Here is a 24,428-nt window from a genome sequence, read left to right on the forward strand (position 1 = left end):
TATAAGTGACGTATCTAGAATGAAAATGCATGTCACATGTTACTATAAGTCTGCTAGCCTTATACTGTGACTCAATTACCATTTCTAATATCTTAGTTACCTCGGCACTGCAACCTGACAACGATAAATATAGCGTCTTGACAAAAAGTAAATATAATGTGAAAATATCAGTTTCGTGGTCTTCAAAATGATTTTATTCACATTAGAATTTCGTCCGATCACGTGTCTACTATCGTCCGAGCTCACACATCCAGTAAGAACCACACTTCCAATGTCCCTCGGTACACGTGCACTCCTGGCAAGAATGAACGTAATACTCGCCGTCGCTGTAGATCTTCCCGTCGCGCGTGCACGATGCTGAAAGTTTCATAATATGTTTATCATTGCAGCAAATACTTCAATGTAATAACATCACCTACACAAGCAAGAAGAATAAACCCGTGAAGATCCGGGTTAGAATTGATCTTCAGTAACCCATGCTTGTCGTAAAAGGCGACTAACGGGATCGGATGGTCAGACTCGCTGACTTAGTTGACATCGGTTCCCAATTGCGTAGATTGATGCTCACACTGTTGATCACTGGATTGCCTGGTTCAGGCTCGATTATTTACAGACCGCTGACATATAGCTGGAATATTGCTTAGTGCGGAAAACTAAACTCACTCACTCACTCGCAAAAAGAGGTTCTGTTAAACGTGAATCAGATTGTCCAGATACAAGTTTGGATGGGAGACTGAGGATGAGAATCAATTGTATTTAAAATAATTAGCAAATATGGTTTTTTTGTGCATTTACATATAAACAGATCTTGAAAATATTTTACCGTCTAAGCAGCACAGTGAAATGTACAACTGCCGTTGTTTGCTTTAAATGTGTTCGGCAGGTTTGTTGTTGTTGTTGTTGTTGCTGCTGCTGTTTTTAGCAATATTCTAGCTGTATGGCGTCCGTCTGTTGATAATCGAGTCTGGACCAGACAATCCAGTGATTTACATCATAACCGATTCATGAGCATCGATAAACGCAGTTGGGATACAATGACATGTGTCAACCAAGTCAGCGAGCCTGACCACCCGATAATAGGTCGCTTAGCCGCCGCCGTATAGCTGGAATATTGCTTTGTGCGTCGTAAAACTAAACTCACTCACTCATTTTATGACAAGCATGGGTTGCTGAAGATCAATTCTAACCCGTATCTTCACGGGTTAAAAGATTGTCCAGATGCCATGAAAATGATAATACTATATTTTGAAATAGAAACGATACTCAGTCTCTAACATTGTTTTTTTCATTATCAATATTTTATATATATCTACAGGTAAGAAAACCAATTCTAACCCAGATCTTCCGGGAGGTAGCCTTACAGTGATGTTGTCAGCTTTGTGAAAACTTTTATGTACCCTTCGTATGTTTCTTATGCTAAAGGGCGGTGGGGTAGCCTAGTGGTTAAAGCGTTGGCTCGTCACGCCGAGGACCCGGGTTCGATTCCCCACATGGGCACAATGTGTTAAGCCCATTTCTGGTGTCCCCCGCCGTGATATTGCTGGAATATTGCTAAAAGCGGCGTAAAACTCTACTCAGTCAGTCAGTCTTATGCTAAAGTTATTGGATTGGATTTGTGTGTCCGCCCGTCCATCCGCCGCGAAGTCTATTAATGCTGAGTCAGTGAATTGGACTTAACACTGCCAGAGTTGAGTTGTTTAATGGCCTGACTGAAGAGAGAGTAGAAACAATCAACGTGACGTGTTAAGGATAGAGTTCAAACGTTCAACGTCGGATAAAATCTCTACTCCTTGTTTAGGGGTAGGGGCCGGGGTGTTGTACATCCAACAGAATCAGCTTACCTTTTTTCCCAATGTTTTATGAAGAAGCTAAAATACTAAAATATGAGAAACCTTTACATCTTTGATCTGATCAACCTTACCATGCTAAGGGGCTGTGGGGTAGCATAGTGGTTAAAGCATTCGCTCGTCACGCCGAAGACCCGGGTTCGATTCCCCATATGGACGCAATGTGTGAAGCCCATTTCTGGTGTCCCCCCGCCGTGAGACTGCTGGAATATTGCTAAAAGCGGCGTAAAACCATACACATGAACTCATTGTTAATGCTTACGTTTGGATGCTTGACGTTTCTTGCAGGGTAAGGCAACACATCTTGGGCCAGTGTCCTCACAAACACAATAGTGGCATCCGGTAGAGAAGGTGTCTCCTAAGGCATGGCTGACTCCCGCATACTCACACGTACTGCCTGGAACATGAACAGGTTTGTAAGGAATCTATTCTCACGCGCTTTAACATGAAAGCTACATGAAGAAGGTGTCGTGCCTTTCAGGTGTACAGTGAATGTTTCTGTCACATGGTACAGTGAATTACAGTTGTAACGAATACGGTTATATCAAACACGGGTATAAAGAACACGGTATATCGAACACGGTATATCGAACATGCTTATAACGAATACGGTTATATCGAACATCCTTATAACGAACACGGTTATATCGAACACGCTTATAACGAAGACAGTTATAACGAACAAGTTTATAATGAACACCATTATAACGAACACGGTTATATCGAACACACTTATAACGAACACCATTATAACGAACACGGTTATATCGAACACACTCATAATGAACACTGTTATATCGAACACACTTATAATGAACACTGTTATATCGAACACACTTATAATGAACACTGTTATATCGAACACGATTATATTGAACACACTTATAATGAACACCATTATAACGAACACGGTTATATTGAACACACTTATAATGAACAGCACTATAACGAACAAGGTTATATCGGACACACTCATAATGAACACTGTTATATCGAACACACTTATAATGAACACTGTTATATCGAACACACTTATAATGAACATCATTACAACGAACACGGTTATATTGAACACACTTATAACAAACACAATTATAACGAACACGGTTATATTGAACACGCTTATAATGAACACTGTTATATCGAACACGCTTATATTGAACACGCTTATAAGGAACATGGTTATATCGAACACACTTATAACTAACACGATTATAACGAACATGGTTATATTGAACACGCTTATAACAAACACGGTTACATCGAACAAGCTTGTAACTAACACGATTATAACGAACACGGTTATAACGAACACGTTTATATGGAACACGTTTATATCGAACACGGTTATAACGAACACGATTATAACCATCACGGTTATATTAAACACGCTTATAACTAACACGGTTATATCGAACACGCTTATAACTAACACGGTTATATTAAAGACGGTTATATATCGAACCAAATTATAATGAACACGATTATAACGAACACGGTTATATCGAACATGCTTATAACTAACATGGTTATATCAAAGACGGTTATATATCGAACACGGTTATAACAAACATGGTTATATTGAACACGCTTATAATGAACACGGTTATATCGAACATGCTTATAACGAACATGATTATAACGAACACGGTTATATTGAACACGATTACAAATAACACAGTTATATCAAACACGCTCATTAAGAACACAATTATAACGAAGACGGTTATATGGAACACTCATAATGAACACTGTTATATCAAACACACTTATAATGAACACTGTTATATCAAACACACTTATAATGAACACTGTTATATCGAACACGATTATATTGAACACACTTATAATGAACACCATTATAACGAACACGGTTATATTGAACACACTTATAATGAACACCATTATAACGAACATGGTTAAATTGAACACACTCATAATGAACACTGTTATATCAAACACACTTATAATGAACACTGTTATATCGAACACACTTATAATGAACACTGTTATATAGAACACACTTATAATGAACACTGTTATATCGAACACACGTATAATGAACACCATTACAACAAACACGATTATATTGAACACACTTATTACAAACACAATTATAACGAACAAAGTAATATTGAACACGGTTATAATGAACACTGTCATATCGAACATGGTTATATTGAACACGCTTATAATGAACACTGTTAAATCGAACACGCTTATATCGAACACGCTTATAACTAACACGATTATTAAGAACATGGTTATAACAAACACGTTTATATCGAACATGCTTATAACCAACACGGTTATATTGAACACGGTTATATCGAACACGTTTATAACGAACACGCTTATAACGAACACTGTTATATCAAACATGCTTATTAAGAACACGATTATAACGCTTATAATGAACACGATTATATCGAACACGCTTATAACGAACACGATTATAACGAACACTGTTATATTGAACACGATTATAACTAACACGGTTATATCGAACAGGCTTATAGCTAACACGATTATAACGAACATGGATATATTGAACACGCTTATAACGAACACAATTATAATGAACACGGTTATAACGAACACGCTTATAACTAATACGTTTATAACGAACACGATTATAACGAACATGGTGAAATTGAACACGCTTATAACTAACACCTTTATATCGAACAGGCTTATAACTAACACGGTTATATTTAACACGCTTATAACTAACACAATTATAACGAACATGGTTATATTGAACACGGTTATAATGAACACGATCATATCGAACACGCTTATAACGAACACACTTATAACTAACACGATTATAACGAACACGTTATATCGAACACGCTTCTAACTAACACGATTATAACAAACATGGTTATAATGAACACGTTTATATCGAACATGATTATAACGAACATGGTTATATTGAACACGCTTATAACTAACACGGTTATATCGAACAGGCTTATAACTAACACGATAATAACGAACACGGTTATATTGAACACGCTTACGCTTCTAACGAACACGGTTATATCGAACATGGTTATATTAAACACGATTATATCGAACACGCTAAGAAATAATACGATTATAACTAACTCGGTTATATCGAACACGCTTATAACTAACACGCTCATAACGAACACGGTTATATCGAACACGCTTATAACGAACACGATTATAACGAACACGATTATAACGAACATGGTTATATTGAACACACTTATAACTAACACGGTTATATTGAACACGCTTATAACTAACACGGTTATATTGAACACGTTTATAACAAACACGATGATAACGAACATGGTTATATTGATCACGCTTATAACTAACATGGTTATATTGAACACGCTTATAACGAACTCGGTTATATTGAACACGCTAATAACTAGCACGTTATATCGAACACGCTTATAACTAACACGATAATAGCGAACATGGTTATATCGAACACGCTTATAACTAACACGGGTATAACGAAAACGGTTATATCGAGCACCATTATAACGAACATGGTGATATCGAAGATGCTTATAACTGACACAGGTATAACGAACATGGTTATATCGAACACGCTTATAACTAACACGATTATAAAGAACAAGGTTATATCGAAGACACTTATAATGAACATGTTATATCGACCACGGTTATATCGACCACGCTTATAACTAAAACAGATATAATGAAGACGGTTATATCGAACGAGCTGATAACTAACACCATTATAACGAACACGCTTATAATGAACACTGTTATATCGAACACGGTTATATGGAACACGCTTATAACGAACACGGTTATATCGAACATGCTTATATTAAACACGGTTATATCGAACACGCTTACAACTAAGACGATTATAACTAACACGGTTATATTGAACATGGTTATATTGAACAGGCTTATAATGAACACGGTTATAACGAACACGCTTATACCTAACACGGTTATAACGAACACGGTTATATCGGACACGGTTATAACAAACACGCTCATAACGAACACGTTATATCGAACACGCTCATAACGAACTCGCTTGTAACAAACACGATTATAACGAACATGGTTATATTGAACACACTTATAACTAACACGGTTATATTGAACACGCTTATAACTAACACGGTTATATTGAACACGCTTATAACGAACACGATTATAACGAACATGGTTATATTAATCACACTTATAAGTAACATGATTATATTGAACACGCTTATAACGAACTCGGTTATATTGAAAACACGCTAATAACTAGCACGTTATATCGAACAAGCTTATAACGAACACGATAATAGCGAACATGGTTATATCGAACACGCTTATAACTAACACGTGTATAACGAAAACGGTTATATCGAGCACGATTATAACGAACATGGTGATATCAAAGATGCTTATAACTGACACGGGTATAACGAAAATGGTTATATCGAACACGCTTATAATGAACACGGTTATATCGAACACGGTTATAACAAACACGGTTATAACTAAAACAGGTAAAATGAACACGGTTATATCGAACAAGCTGATAACTAACACGATTATAACGAAAACGGTTATATTGAACACGATTATAACGAGCACGGTAATATCGAACACGCTTATTAAGAACACGATTATAACGAACACGGTTATATTGAACACGATTATAACGAGCACGGTTATATCGAACACGCTTATTAAGAACACGATTATAACGAACACGGTTATATCGAACACGCTTATAACTAACACGGTTATATTGAACACGCTTATAACTAACACGTTTATATTGAACACGCTTATAACTAGCACGGTTATATCGAACACACTTATAACTAACACGATTATAATGAACATGGTTAGATTGAACACGCTTATAACTGAACTCGATTATAACAAACATGGTTATTTTGAACACGCTTATAACTAACACGGGTATAGCGAACACGGTTATATCGAACACGATTATAACGAAAAGGGTTATATCGAACACGTTTATAATGAACACGTTTATAATGAACACGGTTATATCAAAGACGGTTATATATCGAACACGGTTATAACAAACATGGTTATATTGAACACGCTTATAATGAACACGGTTATATCGAACACGCTTATAACTAACACGATTATAACGAACACTGTTATATTGAACACGCTTATAACTAACACGGTTATATCGAACATGCTTATAACTAACACGGATATATCGAACACGGTTAAATTGAACACGCTTATAACTAGCACGATTATAACGAACATGGTTATATTGAACAAGCTTATAATGAACACGATTATATCGAACACACTTATAACTAACACGGGTATAACGAAAACGGTTATATCGAACACGATTATAACGAACATGGTGATATCAAAGATGCTTATAACTGACACGGGTATAACGAAAATGGTTATATCGAACACGCTTATAACTAACACGATTATAACGAACAAGGTTATATCGAACACGCTATATAATGAACACGGTTATATCGAACACGGTTATAACAAACACGGTTATAACTAAAACAGGTATATATGAACAACACGGCTTATATGAACACTTATATATTATAACACATGGGTATTATATATCGAACGAACGCTTATTAAGAACATGATTATAACGAACACGGTTATATTGAACACGATTATAACGAGCACGGTTATATCGAACACGGTTATTAAGAACACGATTATAACGAACACGGTTATATTGAACACGCTTATAACTAACACGGTTATATTGAACACGCTTATAACTAACACGGTTATATTGAACACGCTTATAACTAGCACGGTTATATCGAACACGCTTATAACTAACACGATTATAATGAACATGGTTATATTGAACACGCTTATAACTAACACACGATTATAACAAACATGGTTATATCGAACACGCTTATAACTAACACGGTTATAACGAACACGATTATATCGAACACGATTATAACTAACACGATTATAACGAAAAGGGTTATATCGAACACGCTTATAATGAACACGTTTATAACTAACACGGTTATATAATGAACACGGTTATATATCGAACACGGTTATAACTAACACGGTTATATTGAACACGCGAACTATATATCGAACACGGTTATATCGAACACGCTTATAACGAACACGATTATAATAACACTGTTATATTGAACACGCTTATAACTAACACGGTTATAACGAACATGGTTATATTGAACAAGCTTATAATGAACACGGTTATATCGAACACGCTTATAACTAACACGATTATAACGAACATGGTTATATTGAACAAGCTTATAATGAACACGGTTATATCGAACACGCTATTATAATGAACACGGTTATATCGAACACGGTTATATTATAACACGAACACGATTATAACGAACACGATTATAACGAACACGATTATAACGAACATGGTTATATTGAACACACTTATAACTAACACGGTTATATTGAACACGCTTATAACTAACACGGTTATATCGAACACGTTTATAACAAACACGATGATAACGAACATGGTTATATTGATCACGCTTATAACTAACATGGTTATATTGAACACGCTTATAACGAACTCGGTTATATTGAACACGCTAATAACTAGCACGGTTATATCGAACACGCTTATAACGAACACGATAATAGCGAACATGGTTATATCGAACACGCTTATAACTAACACGGGTATAACGAAAACGGTTATATCGAACACCATTATAACGAACATGGTGATATCGAAAATGCTTATAACTGACACGGGTATAACGAACATGGTTATATCGAACACGCTTATAACTAACACGATTATAAAGAACAAGGTTATATCGAACACGCTTATAATGAACACTGTTATATCGAACACGGTTATATCAAACCACGCTTATAACTAAAACAGATATAATGAACACGGTTATATCGAACGAGCTGATAACTAACACCATTATAACGAACACGGTTATAATGAACACTGTTATAACTAACACACGGTTATAACGAACGGTTATATGGAACACGCTTATAACGAACACGGTTATATCGAACATGCTTATAACGAACACGGTTATATCGAACACGCTTACAACTAACACGATTATAACTAACACGGTTATATTGAACATGGTTACGGTTATAACACGCTTATAATGAACACGGTTATAACGAACACGCTTATACCTAACACGGTTATAACGAACACGGTTATATCGAACACGGTTATAACTAACACGCTTATAACGAACACGTTATATCGAACACGCTTATAACGAACTCGCTTATAACAAAACACGATTATAACGAACATGGTTATATTGAACACGCTTATTATAACGAACACGGTTATATTGAACACGCTTATAACTAACACGGTTATATTGAAACACTTTAGCGACGATTATAACGAACATGGTTTATAACGCTAATAAACACATGGTAGCGAACATGGTTATTAATCACACTTATAAGTAACATGATTATATTGAACACGCTTATAACGAACACGGTTATATTGAAAACACGCTATATAACTAGCACGTTATATCGAACTAACGCTTATAACGAACACGATTATAGCGAACATGGTTATATCGAACACGCTTATAACTAACACGTGTATACGAAACGGTTATATCGAACACGATTATAACGAACATGGTTATATCAAAGATGCTTATAACTAACACGGTTATAACGAACATGGTTATATCGAACACGCTTTATAATGAACACGGTTATAACGGTTATAAACACGGTTATATATCGAACACGGTTATAATGAACACGGTTATGCTGATTATAACGAACACGGATTATAACACGTTATACACGGTTATAACACGATTATAACGAACACGGTTATATTATTATAACGAACACGGTTATATCGAACGGCTTATAATATTATAACGAACACGGTTATAACTAAACGGTTATATTGAACACGCTTATAACTAACTAACACGATTATAATCGAACATGGTTATATTGAAAGCTTATTATAACTAACACGCATTATAATGAACACGATTATACGAACGCTTATAACGAACACACATTATAACGAACACGGTTATATCGAACACGATTATAACGAACATGGTGATATCAAAGATGCTTATAACTGACACGGGTATAACGAAAATGGTTATATCGAACACGCTTATAACTAACACGATTATAACGAACAAGGTTATATCGAACACGCTTATAATGAACACGGTTATATCGAACACGGTTATAACAAACACGGTTATAACTAAAACAGGTATAATGAACACGATTATATCGAGCACGGTAATATCGAACACGCTTATTAAGAACATGATTATAACGAACACGGTTATATTGAACACGATTATAACGAGCACAGTTATATCGAACACGGTTATTAAGAACACGATTATAACGAACACGGTTATATTGAACACGCTTATAACTAACACGGTTATATTGAACACGCTTATAACTAACACGTTTATATTGAACACGCTTATAACTAGCACGGTTATATCGAACACACTTATAACTAACACGATTATAATGAACATGGTTAAATTGAACACGCTTTATAACTTAAATCGAACACGATTATAACGAAACACGAACATGGTTATTTCGAACACGCTTATAACTAACACGGGTATAGCGAAAACACGGTTATAACGGTTATATCGAACACGATTATATAACGAAAATGGTTATATCGAACACGTTTATAACGAACACGTTTATATAACTAACACGGTTATATTGAACACGGTTTATATATCGAACACGGTTATAACGAACATGGTTATATTGAACACGCTTTATAATGAACACGGTTATATCGAACACGATTATAACGAACACGCGATTATAACGTTAATTGAACATGGTTATATTGAACACGCTTATAACTAACACGGTTATATATCGAACACGGTTATAACTGAACACGGTTATATCGAACACGATTATAATGAACACGGTTATATCGAACAAACATAACTAACACGATTATAACGAACATGGTTATATTGAACACGGTTTATAATGAACACGGTTATATCGAACACGCTTTATAACTAACACGGTTATATCGAACACGGTTATATCGAACACGCATTATAATGAACACGGTTATATTGAACACACTTTATAACTAACACGGTTATATTGAACACGCATTTTATAACGAACACGGTTATATCGAACACGCTTATAACGAACACGATTATAACGAACATGGTTATATTGAACACGCTTATAACTAACACGGTTATATTGAACACGCTTTATAACGAACATAACTGAACACGGTTATATTGAACACGGTTATAATAACGATTATAACGAACACGCTTATATCGAACACGGTTATATCGAACACGCTTATAACTAACACGATTATAACGAACATGGTTATATCGAACACGCTTATAACGAACACGGTTATAACGAACACGGTTATATCGAACACGATTATAACGAACATGGTTATATCGAACACGCTTATAACTAACACGGGTATAACGAACATGGTTATATCGAACACGCTTATAACTAACACGATTATAACGAACACGGTTAGAACAAGGTTATACGGGTTAAACACGGTTATAATGAACACATGTTATATCGAACACGGTTATATCGAACACGCTTATAACTAACACAGGTATAATGAACACGGTTATATCGAACGAGCTGATAACTAACACGATTATAACGAACACGCTTATAATGAAAACTGTTATATCGAACACGGTTATATTGAACACGATTATAACGAACACGGTTATATCGAACACGCTTATAAAGAACACGATTATATCGAACACGGTTATATTGAACACGCTTATAAGACACACGTTATATTGAACATGGTTATTATAACTAACACGGTTATATTGAACATGGTTATATTGAACACGCTTATAATGAAATTAACGGTTACGGTTATAACGAACACGAACACGGTTATAACGAACACGGTTATAACGAACACGGTTATAACGGTAACACGGTTATAACAAACACGCTTATAACGAACACGGTTATACGAACAATACGAACATAACGAACACGCTTATAACAAACACGATTATAACGAACATGGTTATATTGAACACACTTATAACTAACACGGTTATATTGAACACGCTTATAACTAACACACGTTATATTGAACACGCTTTTATATTATAACACGATTATAACGAACATGGTTATATTAACAACTTATAATGAACACGGTTATATTGAACACTTATATTGAACGCTTATAACGAACACGGTTATATTGAACAACACGCTTATAATAAACACGTTATATCGAACACGCTTATAACGAACACGATTATAATGAACACGGTTATATCGAACACGCTTATCGAACACGGTTATAACTGGTTAACACACGGTTATAACGAACACGGTTATATCGAACACGATTATAACGAACATGGTTATATCGAACACGCTTATAACTAACACGATTATAACGAACAAGGTTATATCGAACACGCTTATAATGAACACGGTTATATCGAACACGGTTATAACAAACACGGTTATAACTAAAACAGGTATAATGAACACGGTTATATCGAACAAGCTGATAACTAACACGATTATAAGAAACGGTTATAACGAACGGTTATATTGAACACGATTATAACGAACACGGTTATATCGAACACGCTTATAACGAACACGCTTATAATAACGAACACGGTTATATCGAACACGCTTATAACTAAACACGATTATAACGAACACGGTTATATCGAACACGATTATTATGAACACGGTTATAACTAACACGGTTATATTGAACACGCTTATAACTAACACGGTTATATCGAACACGCTTATATTATAACACGATTATAACGAACATGGTTATATTGAACACGCTTATTATAACATAGTTACGGCGAACACGGTTATATCGAACACGGTTATACGAAACACGGTTATAATAATGAACAATGGTTATATCGGTTAATAGAACACGGTTATATCGAACACGTTTATAACGAACACGGCTATATCGAACACGCTTTATAACTAACACAGGTTATAACTGAACACGATTATAACTAACACGGTTATAATGAACACGGTTATAACGAACACGCTTTATAATGAACACTGTTATATCGAGCATAGTTATATTGAACACGATTATAACGAACACGGTTATATTGAACACGCTTATTAAGAACACGATTATAACGAACACGGTTACATCGAAAACGCTTATAACTAGCACGGTTATATCGAACACGCTCATAACTAACACGATTATAATGAACATGGTTATATCGAACACGGTTATATCGAACACGCTTATAACTATCACAATTATAACGAACATGGTTATATTGAACAGGGTTATATTTAACAGGGTTATATTTAATGCTTATAATGAACACGGTTATAACGGACACGCTTATAACGAACACGGTTATATCAAAGACGGTTATATATCGAACACGCTTATAACAAACACTATTATATCGAACACGGTTATATTGAACACGCTTATATCTAACACGGTTATATTGAACACGCTTATAACTAACACGGTTATATCGAACACGATTATAACGAACACGGTGATAACGAACATGGTTATATTGATCACGCTTATAACCAACACGGCTATATCGAACATGCTTATAATGAACTCGGTTATATTGAACACGCTTATAACGAACACGGTTATATTAAACACGCTTATAACTAACACGATTATAACGAACAGGGTTATATCGAACACGCTTATAACTAACACGTTTATATTGAACACGCTTATAACTAGCACGGTTATATCGAAAAGTGTTGTATCGAACACGCTTATAACTAACACGTTTCTATTGAACACGCTTATAACTAGCACGGTTATATCGAACACTCTTATAAAGAACACGATTATAACGAACATGGTTATATCAAACACGCTTATAACTAACATGGTTATAACGAACACGGTTATGAACACGGTTATATCGAAGACGCTTATAACTAACACAATAATAACTAGCACGGTTATATCGAACAGGGTTATATTTAACATGTTTATAATGAACACGGTTATAATGGACACGCTCATAACGAACACGGTTATAACGAACATGGTTATATTGAACATGCTTATAACTAACACGGTTATATTGAACACGCTTATAACTAACACGGTTATATTGAAAACGCTTATAATAACGAAAACGATCATAATGAACATGGTTATATTGATCACGCTTATAACTAACACGGGTATAACGGACACGGTTATATCGAAGACGCTTATAACTAACACAATAATAACTAGCACGGTTATATCGAACAGGGTTATATTTAACATGTTTATAATGAACACGGTTATATCGAACAAGCTTATAACGAACACGTTGAAAATGAACATGGTTATATTGGTCACGCTTATAACTAACACGGCTATATCGAACATGCTTATAATGAACTCGGTTATATTGAACACGCTTATAACGAACAAACGGTTATATTGAACACTCTTATAACTAGCACGGTTATATCGAACACGCTTATAACTAACAAGATTATAGCGAACATGGTTATATCGAACACGCTTAAAACTAACACAGGTATTATGAACACGGTTATATCGAACACGATTATAAGGGACATGGTGATATCGAAGACGCTTATAACTGACACGGGTATAACGAACACGGTTATATCGAACACGCTTATAACTAACACGATTATAACGAACACGGTTATATCGAACACGCTTATAATGAACACGCTTATAATGAACACGGTTATATCGAACACGGTGATATCAAACATGGTTGTAACTAACACGGGTATAATGAAGATGGTTATATCGAACACGCTTATAACTAACACAGGTATAATGAACACTGTGATATCTAAGGAGGTGATAACTAACACGATTATAACGAACATGCTTATAATGAACACTGTTATATCGAGCATGGTTATATTAAACACGATTATAACGAAATCGGTTATATCGAACACGCTTATATCAGACCACGGTTATAACGAACACGGTTATATCGAACACGCTTATAACTGACACGGTTATATTGAACACTCTTATATCTAGCACGGTTATATTGAACACGCTTATCCCTAGCACAGTTATATCGAACACGCTTATAACTAACATGATTATAATGAACATGGTTATATCGAACACACTTATAACGATCACGATTATAACGAACATGGTTATATCGAACACACTTATAACTAACACGGGTATAACGAACACGATTATAACTAGACACGGGTTAAATGAACACAGTTATATCGAAGACGCTTATAACTGACACGGGTATAATAAACACGGTTATATCGAACACGCTTTTAACTAACACAATTATAACTAACATGGTTATATCGAACACGCTTATAACAAACACAATTATAACGAACATGGTTATAATGTACAGGGTTATATTTAACAAGCTTGCAATGAAAACGGTTATAACGGACACGCTCATAACGAACATGGTTATATCGAACACGCTTATAACGAACACGTTTATAACTAACACTGTTATATCGAACACGCTGATAACGAACACGATGATAACGAACATGGTTATATTGATCACGTTTATAACTAACACGGCTATATCGAACATGCTTATAATGAAATCAGATATATTGAACACGCTTATAACGAACAAACTGTTTTATTGAACACGCTTATAACGAGCACAGTTATATCGAACACGCTTATAACTCACACGATTATAGCGAACATGGTTATATCGAACACGCTTAAAACTAACACGGGTATAACGAACACGGTTATATAGAACACGATTATAACGGACATGGTGACGTCGAAGACGCTTATAACTGACACGGGTATAACGAACACAGTTATATCGAACACGCCTATAATGAACATGGTTATATTGAACACGGTTATATCAAACATGGTTATAACTAACTCGTTGATAATGACCACGGTTATATTGAACACGCTTATAACTAACACAGGTATTATGAACACTGTTATATCTAAGGAGCTGATAACTAACACAATTATAACGAACACGCTTATTATGAACACTGTTATATCGAACATGGTTATATTGAACATGATTATAACGAACACGGTTATATCGAACACGCTTATTAAGAACACGATTATAACGAACACGGTTATATTGAATACGCTTATAACTAACACGGTTATACTGAACACGCTTATAACTAACACGGTTATATTGAACACGCTTATAACTAGCACGGTTATATTGAACATGATTATAACGAACACGGTTATATCGAACACGCTTATAACGAACACGATTATAACGAACATGGTTATATCAAACACGGTTATAACTAACACGGGTATAATGAACAACGTTATATCGAACACGCTTATAACTAACTCAGGGATAATGAACTCTGTTATATCTAAGGAGCTGATAACTAACACGATTATAACGAACACGCTTATAATGAACACTGTTATATCAAACAAGGTTATATTAAACACGATTATAACGAACACGGTTATATCGAACACGCCTATAATGAACATGGTTATATTGAACACGGTTATATCAAACATGGTTATAACTAACTCGTTGATAATGACCACGGTTATATTGAACACGCTTATAACTAACACAGGTATTATGAACACTGTTATATCTAAGGAGCTGATAACTAAAACAATTGTAACGAACACGCTTATTATGAACACTGTTATATCGAACATGGTTATATTGAACATGATTATAACGAACACGGTTATATCGAACACGCTTATTAAGAACACGATTATAACGAACACGGTTATATTGAATACGCTTATAACTAACACGGTTATACTGAACACGCTTATAACTAACACGGTTATATTGAACACGCTTATAACTAGCACGGTTATATTGAACATGATTATAACGAACACGGTTATATCGAACACGCTTATAACGAACACGATTATAACGAACATGGTTATATCAAACACGGTTATAACTAACACGGGTATAATGAACAACGTTATATCGAACACGCTGATAACTAACTCAGGGATAATGAACTCTGTTATATCTAAGGAGCTGATAACTAACACGATTATAACGAACACGCTTATAATGAACACTGTTATATCAAACAAGGTTATATTAAACACGATTATAACGAACACGGTTATATTGAACACGCTTATAACTAACACGGTTATATTGAACACGCTTATAACTAGCACGGTTATATCGAACACGCTTATAACTAACATGATTATAGCGAACATGGTTATATCGAACACGCTTAAAACTAACACGGGTATAACGAACACGGTTATATCGAACACGGTTATAATGGACATGGTGATATCGAAGATGCTTATAACTGACACAGGTATAACGAACACGGTTATATCGAACACGCTTATAACTAACACGATTATAACGAACAGGGTAATATCGAACACGCTTATAATGAACATGGTTATATCGAACACGGTTATATCAAACACGGTTATAACTAACACAGGTATAATGAACACTGTTATATCTAAGGAGCTGATAACTAACACGGGTATAACGAACACGGTTATATCGAACACGCTTATAACGAACACGATTATAGCGAACATGGTGATATCAAACACGCTTAAAACTAACATGGGTATAACTAACACGGTTATATCGAACACGATTATAACGGACATGGTGATATCCAAGACGCTTATAACTGACACGGGTATAACGAACACGGTTATATCGAACACGCTTATAACTAACACGATTATAACGAACAGGGTTATATCGAACACGCTTATAATGAACATGGTTATATCGAACACGGTTATATCAAACACGATTATAACTAACACAGGTATAATGAACACTGTTATATCTAAGGAGCTGATAACTAACACGATTATAACGAACACGCTTATAATGAACACTGTTATATCGAACATGGTTATATTGAACACAATTATAATGAACACGGTTATATCGAACACGCGTATAATGAACACGGTTATAACGAACACGGTTATATTGAACACGCTTATAACTAACACGGTTATATTGAACACGCTTATAACTAACACGGTTATATTGAACACGCTTATAACTAGCACGGTTATATCGAACACGCTTATAACTAACACGATTATAATGAACATGGTTATATCGAACACACTTATAACTAACACGATTATAACGAACATGGTTATATTGATCACGCTTATAACTAACACGGGTATAACGAACACGGTTATATCGAACACAATTATAACGAACATGGTGATATCAAAGACGCTTATAACTAACACGATTATAACGAACAGGGTTATATCGAACACGCTTATAATGAACACGGTTATATCGAACACGGCTATATCGAACATGCTTATAACTTACACGGGTATGATGAACACGATTATATCAAACATGCTTATACCGATCACGATTATAACGAACATGGTTATATCGAAGACGCTTATAACTAACACGCTTATAACTAACACGATTGTAACGAACACGGTTATATCTGATATGCTTATAATGAACACGGTTATATCGAACACGGTTATAATGAACACGCTTATAACTAACACGGGTATAATGAACACGGTCATATCGAACACTCTTATAACTAGCACAGGTATAATGAATACGGTTATATCGAACGAGCTTATAACTAACACGATTATAACGAACACGCTTATAATGAACACTGTTATATCGAACACGCTTATAACTTACATGATTATAACGAACACGTTTATATCGAACACACTTATAATGAACACGGTTATATCGAACACACTTATAACTAACACGATTATATCGAGCAGAGTTATAACGAACATGCTTTTAACTAATACGATTATAACGAACACACTTATAATGAACACAATTATATCGAACATGCTTACAACTAACACCGTTATATCGAACACGATGATAACGAACATGGTTATATTGATCACACTTATAACTAACACGGTTATATCGAACACGCTTATAGCGAACACGCTTATATTGAACACGTTTTATAACTAGCACGGTTATATTGATCACGCTTATAACTAGCACGGTTATATCGAACACGCTTATAACTAACACGATTATAATGAACAGGGTTATATCGAACACGCTTTTAACGAACACGATTATAACGAACATGGTTATATCAAACACGGTTATAACTAACAGGGGTATAATGAACACGGTCATATCGAACACGCTTATAACTAACCCAGGTATAATGAACACGGTTATATCGAACGAGCTTATAACTAACACGATTATAACGAACACACTTATAATGAACATGGTTATATCGAACACACTTATAACTAACACGATTATATCGAACAGAGTTATAACGAACACGCTTTTAACTAACACGATTTTAACGAACACGCTTATAATGAACACGGTTATATCGAACATGCTTATAATGAACATGGTTATATCGAACACGGATATAACGAACATGGTTATAACGAACATGGTTATAACGAACACGGTTATGTTTGTGTCCCCAACTGACTGTATATTTAGTCGTTTAACGAACTAAAGTAATACGAACTAAAATCAGTGGTAATTAGAGTTTGTAGTTTAGAGTACTTTGTTGTCTATATTTCGGATTGTTGCTTCATCTGAAAGACCAGAATTTTGCTGTTTTGGTGATGAATGGATTAGAATATGTTATTGTGATTGTGGGTGTGCGTGCGTGCGTGTGTGTGTGTCTGTCGTCCTTTTGTCTATCAGGAAACTGTAGTCCGTTACTTATATAGCTGAGATATGTCACTAACTGACCATGGGTAAGGATAATAATCTGCAGATGCTGACACAATGAAGGGACGTCACTCCGGAAAGAGAACTGCTGTACACATGACCATGTGGACACCCTCACCCTAATAATCCCACCAATAGTCTACCCCAAACACGCTCGCACGCACGAAGGTACGCACGCACGCTCGCACGCACAGACGCACGCACTCACAAAACTGTTATACCTCTCTTGGCGAGTTGTTGACCACAGTACATAGCAGTACAGAGTGGTCCCCACTTGTCACACATGCAGGTGTTGCAGCCGTCGCTGAAGGTGTCACCCACGTGGTAGGTGACTCCGTTTTGTACACATGTCGGCGTATCAACAGCTAGAGGAGAAAACGTATTATTTTACATCAAACCATGAAACGTTTACTGAAACCAAATGTAAGATGCTCCTGAAGCTGTTACTAATCGCTTACAAATTCTTCTACCCACCCCTAAAAATGTTGAATTCCTGCGTTCATTTATTTTTTATAAACATCATTCGTCGTGTTTTATGGATTACGTCCTTCATTGTGATATGCACTGTTTCAGATGGAGTTACTATTGCCGCTAGATGGCGGCGGTCTGTAAATAATCGAGTCTGGACCAGACAATCCAGTGATCAACAGCATGAGTATCGACCTACGCAACTGGGATACCATGACATGTGTCAACCAAGTCCGCGAGGCAAACCATTGCTGGGATTGCTGAAGACCAGTTTTAACCCGGATCTTCACGGGTTATGTATTATCTACAAAGTGGGTGTACAAGTGGGTGTACAAGTGGTTGTACATGTGGGTGTACAAGTGGGTGTACAAGTGGGTGTACAAGTGGTTGTACATGTGGGTGTACAAGTGGGTGTACAAGTGGTTGTACAAGTGGGTGTACATGTGGGTGTACAAGTGGGTGTACAAGTGGTTGTACAAGTGGGTGTACATGTGGGTGTACAAGTGGGTGTACAATGTGGGTGTACATGTGGGTGTACAAGTGGGTGTACAAGTGGGTGTACAAGTGGGTGTACAAGTGGGTGTACAAGTGGGTTGTACAAGTGGGTGTACAAGTGGTTGTACAAGTGGGTGTACATGTGGGTGTACAAGTGGGTGTACATGTGGTTGTACATGTGGGTGTACATGTGGGTGTACAAGTGGGTGTACATGTGGGTGTACATGTGGGTGTACATGTGGGTGTACATGTGGGTGTACAAGTGGGTGTACATGTGGGTGTACATGTGGGTGTACATGTGGGTGTACAAGTGGGTGTACAAGTGGGTGTACAAGTGGGTGTACAAGTGGGTGTACAAGTGGGTGTACATGTAGGTGTACAAGTGGTTGTACATGTGGTTGTACATGTGGGTGTACAAGTGGGTGTACAAGTGGGTGTACAAGTGGGTGTACAAGTGGGTGTACAAGTGGGTGTAGTGGGTGTACATGTGGGTGTACAAGTGGGTGTACAAGTGGGTGTACAAGTGGGGGCACAGTGGGTGTACAAGTGGGTGTACAAATGGGTGTAGAAGTGGGGGTACAATGGGGGTACAAGTGGGTGTACAATGGAGGTACAAGTGGGGATACAATGGGGGAACAAGTGGATGTACAAGTGGGGGTACAAGTGGGGGTACAATTGTGTGTACAAGTTGGGTACAAGTGGGGTCCAATGGAAGTACAAGTGGGGATACAATGGGGGTACAAGTGGATGTACAATTGGGTGTACAAGTGGGGGTACAATGGAGGTACAAGTGGGGGTACAAGTGGGTGTACAAGTGGGTGTACAATGGGGTACAAGTGGATGTACAAATGGGGGTACAAGTGGGTGTACAATTGTGTGTACAATTGTGTGTACAAGTTTGGTACAAGTGGGGTACAATGGAGGTACAAGTGGGTGTACAAGTGGGTGTACAATTGGGTGTACAAGTGGGGGTACAATGGGGGTACAAGTGGGGGTACAAGACGGGGTACAATGGGGGTACAGTGACAAGAGGTAGAAAGTGCAGTTATAGTAAACAAGAAGTACACAGAAACATCTGTAACATGTTTAGCACATAATGACAAGGTATCAGTGTTAGAAGCTCATAGTAAAGTTCTGAGAGAGTATTCATATGTTAAACCAGTGTTAGAAACATAGATGTGTCTTAAAATATCATAAACGACTAACTTAAAATATAACTCTTCTAAAACACCTTACAAAAGGGCACAATCTGAGGTCTCTAGCAACACTCGCCCTCTACCTGTATCTTTCACATTAGTCATTTTTCAGTTAATTGTGTGCATCTTTAGTGGCTTCTTTGGTGCACCTAAATAAAATTCGGTTAGTTGATCCAGGCGCGTAGCATGCCAATTTTTTCTTGTAAGTCCGATAGGTTGCAAAGATATATATTTTAGATAGTATTGAGTGCTTGCCCAACCTTTTTAGCAGCAATCATGTGTCATCCTGGGCTTTGTTTTATAATGGTAGCTACGCCCCTGAGTGGAGCATAAGGGTTCTTGATACTTTTAGTAAACCCAGGAATGCTAGACGACCAAGGCGTTTGCCATCTTACCTCCATTGTCGCGTTTTCCCAGCATACACAATACACCCCTGTGACATTTTGGCCCGGTCAGTTCACAGCTGCAGAGGTCGCAGCTGCCCTCCACGTACGTTTGTCCAAAGTTGTAGGTGCGGCCACCGCTCTGACACTTCATCAGTGTCTCTTCAGCAATCAGAGATATTATACAGTTGTTGTAAGTAACATAGTGTTTTAGGTCCATCCTTTTAACGTGCCTTCCTTACTGGTTGTTTAACATTGTTTATCTTATTATCTTAGCTATTAGTATGCCATTTGTTACATAAAACCATTAATTGAGGAATCTGGATATTCTGTTATTTCCGAAGTAGAGTCACATGACTTTGTGCCGTGTTAAACAAACAAACACACAAAACAATAGTTTTTTTTAAACAAGAATGAGCAGTCTGAGAAAATGGAGTTTGTAATTAAGCTTTTCGGACTCGAGGCGGTTGGGTAACCCACCGTTTAAAGCGTTCGCTGGTTGCGTCGAAGACACGGATTCTATTCCATGTGTGAAGGACATTTCTAGTGTCCTCCATCGTTATATTGCTGGAATATTGCTAAAACGGCGTAAAACTATACTCACTCACTACACTGTCGGCGGCGTTAACCTCACTCACATTTGATTATTATTGTGGTCTCACCTTGGGTTGATGATCCGATACATATGGCAAGCAGTATGAAAGTTAACTTCGCCATATTGGACAAAAGGTATATACAACAGATAAGAATGACCGATAGTACTTGGGTGTACCTTGTAGTAGAAGCAATGCCACGTTGACCTCGTGTTAGATATCTATCTTATCACTGTCTTGGTACATGTTGTGACGTGTGGTCCTGTGCATAGAGCTCAGGTCACAAATCAGTTGACTGACTGACTGAGTTTGGTATTACGCCGCTTTTAGCAATATTCCAGCAACATCACAGCGGAAGACTTCAGACATTGTACCCATGTGGGGATGCAAATCAGTTGAAGCCAAGCACCGTTGAGTACGGAGATGTCCTTGGATGGGTGACCGTGTTTGGCAGATTGACTCCTGAGAGTTTCTAGGACTTCAGTCGTGTCCACAACGAAACACACGTGATACCTTAGGCAAGTGAGTTTGTTTAAAATTGCCTCTGTTCACCCAGCATTAAATGGGTACCCGGTGGGATAAGTCATGTGACTATAAGCGCCTGACAGGCAGCTTGGGTTATCCGGAGTAATAATGTGTTAGATCTTTAAACCTGTTTCACGTGTATGGAAACAGCATGCTTAAAACAGCATTGTTTAAAACTGCCTCTGTTTACCCTTTGTTCCCCCAGCAGTAAATGGGTACCCGGTGGGATAAGTCATGTGTCTATAACCTTCTAGCGCCTGACAGGCACATTGGGTGATCCGGGGTAATAATAATCAGATTCTGAATACAGCGTCCAGTGAGCAACTAGTCTCTAGCATTTAGTAGCATTCAGGATACGGACGTTTGTGTTTGTGTTGGTGGAAGGTTCACCTTTAATTCATGCGCATACAAACATACATGACTGTGAGTTCGACTCCCGGTTGTTTGTTTTCTAGGACCGTCAGCACCATAAACCTGCCTGTAGGTTTCAAGTGGTAAACGCACAACATCTACATCACTTTTGAATTGTCCTCCGACATTCAGCTGGCATGCTGTGCTGCAACTGGAATACCTATAAAGTGGCGTTAAACCTAACTCACTCAATCCTTCACTCGCTGAGCACGCTTACTACACATCGTTTCATGGACACCTCTTCCCCTTCATGGCCCCCTAATTGGACCACAACATAGTAGCCAGGGCCGGATACAGCTTTTTGAGAAAGGGGGTGTATGTGTGTGTGTGCACACTATTGAGAAAGGAGGGGTGCACACTCCATTTCCACGAGAGTTTCAATGGTCATTAAATAAACTTTCAGGACAAAGGGGGTGGGGGTGTGCGCCTATGATAGCTCTTGTTTACTCACTCTCTTATTGTTACAGCCTACCAAGAACCTCGAGTAATGTATCAATTGCTGATATTAGTACAATGTGCAGAAATGAGCAAACTGTTACCCCACAGTTATAACTTTTCACAAAAAAATAAATAAAACGGCTTTGAAATATTCTATTCAATCGGTTCCAGGCAAATCGAAGTGGTTGTCTTGAAGATCACGTGCCCACGGATCAAGTCAACTGTGTACATCGTCCATGTGTGTTTGTGGCCGTTGGAT

The 24,428-nt window shown here is 36.9% G+C and overlaps 1 protein-coding gene across 1 annotated transcript; it reads right to left on the minus strand.

Moving 5' to 3' along the window:
• Positions 1–176: 176 nt before the first annotated feature.
• On the minus strand, positions 177–23,007 carry LOC124269205 (kielin/chordin-like protein). The gene is made up of 5 exons (XM_046704222.1): positions 22,865–23,007; positions 22,215–22,364; positions 19,882–20,025; positions 2,110–2,244; positions 177–357 (listed from the first exon to the last, which is right to left on the minus strand). Exons 1-5 carry the CDS (start codon positions 22,917–22,919, stop codon positions 230–232), a joined length of 612 nt encoding a protein of 203 aa, XP_046560178.1. The 5' UTR covers positions 22,920–23,007; the 3' UTR covers positions 177–229.
• Positions 23,008–24,428: the final 1,421 nt, after the last annotated feature.

Source organism: Haliotis rubra, unplaced genomic scaffold (assembly GCF_003918875.1).
Source record: "Haliotis rubra isolate DU_JTF1 unplaced genomic scaffold, ASM391887v1 Scf1010, whole genome shotgun sequence".
NCBI classification, from domain to species: Eukaryota; Metazoa; Mollusca; class Gastropoda; order Lepetellida; family Haliotidae; genus Haliotis; species Haliotis rubra.

Coding starts and splice junctions, on each gene's coding strand:
- LOC124269205 (XM_046704222.1), bottom strand. CDS start 22,919: ATGGCGAAGTTAACTTTCATACTGCTTGCCATATGTATCGGATCATCA. Junction 22,365..22,864: donor TATCGGATCATCAACCCAAG/GTGAGACCACAA, acceptor TGATTGCTGAAG/AGACACTGATGAAGTGTCAG. Junction 2,245..19,881: donor TCAACAACTCGCCAAGAGAG/GTATAACAGTTT, acceptor TTCATGTTCCAG/GCAGTACGTGTGAGTATGCG.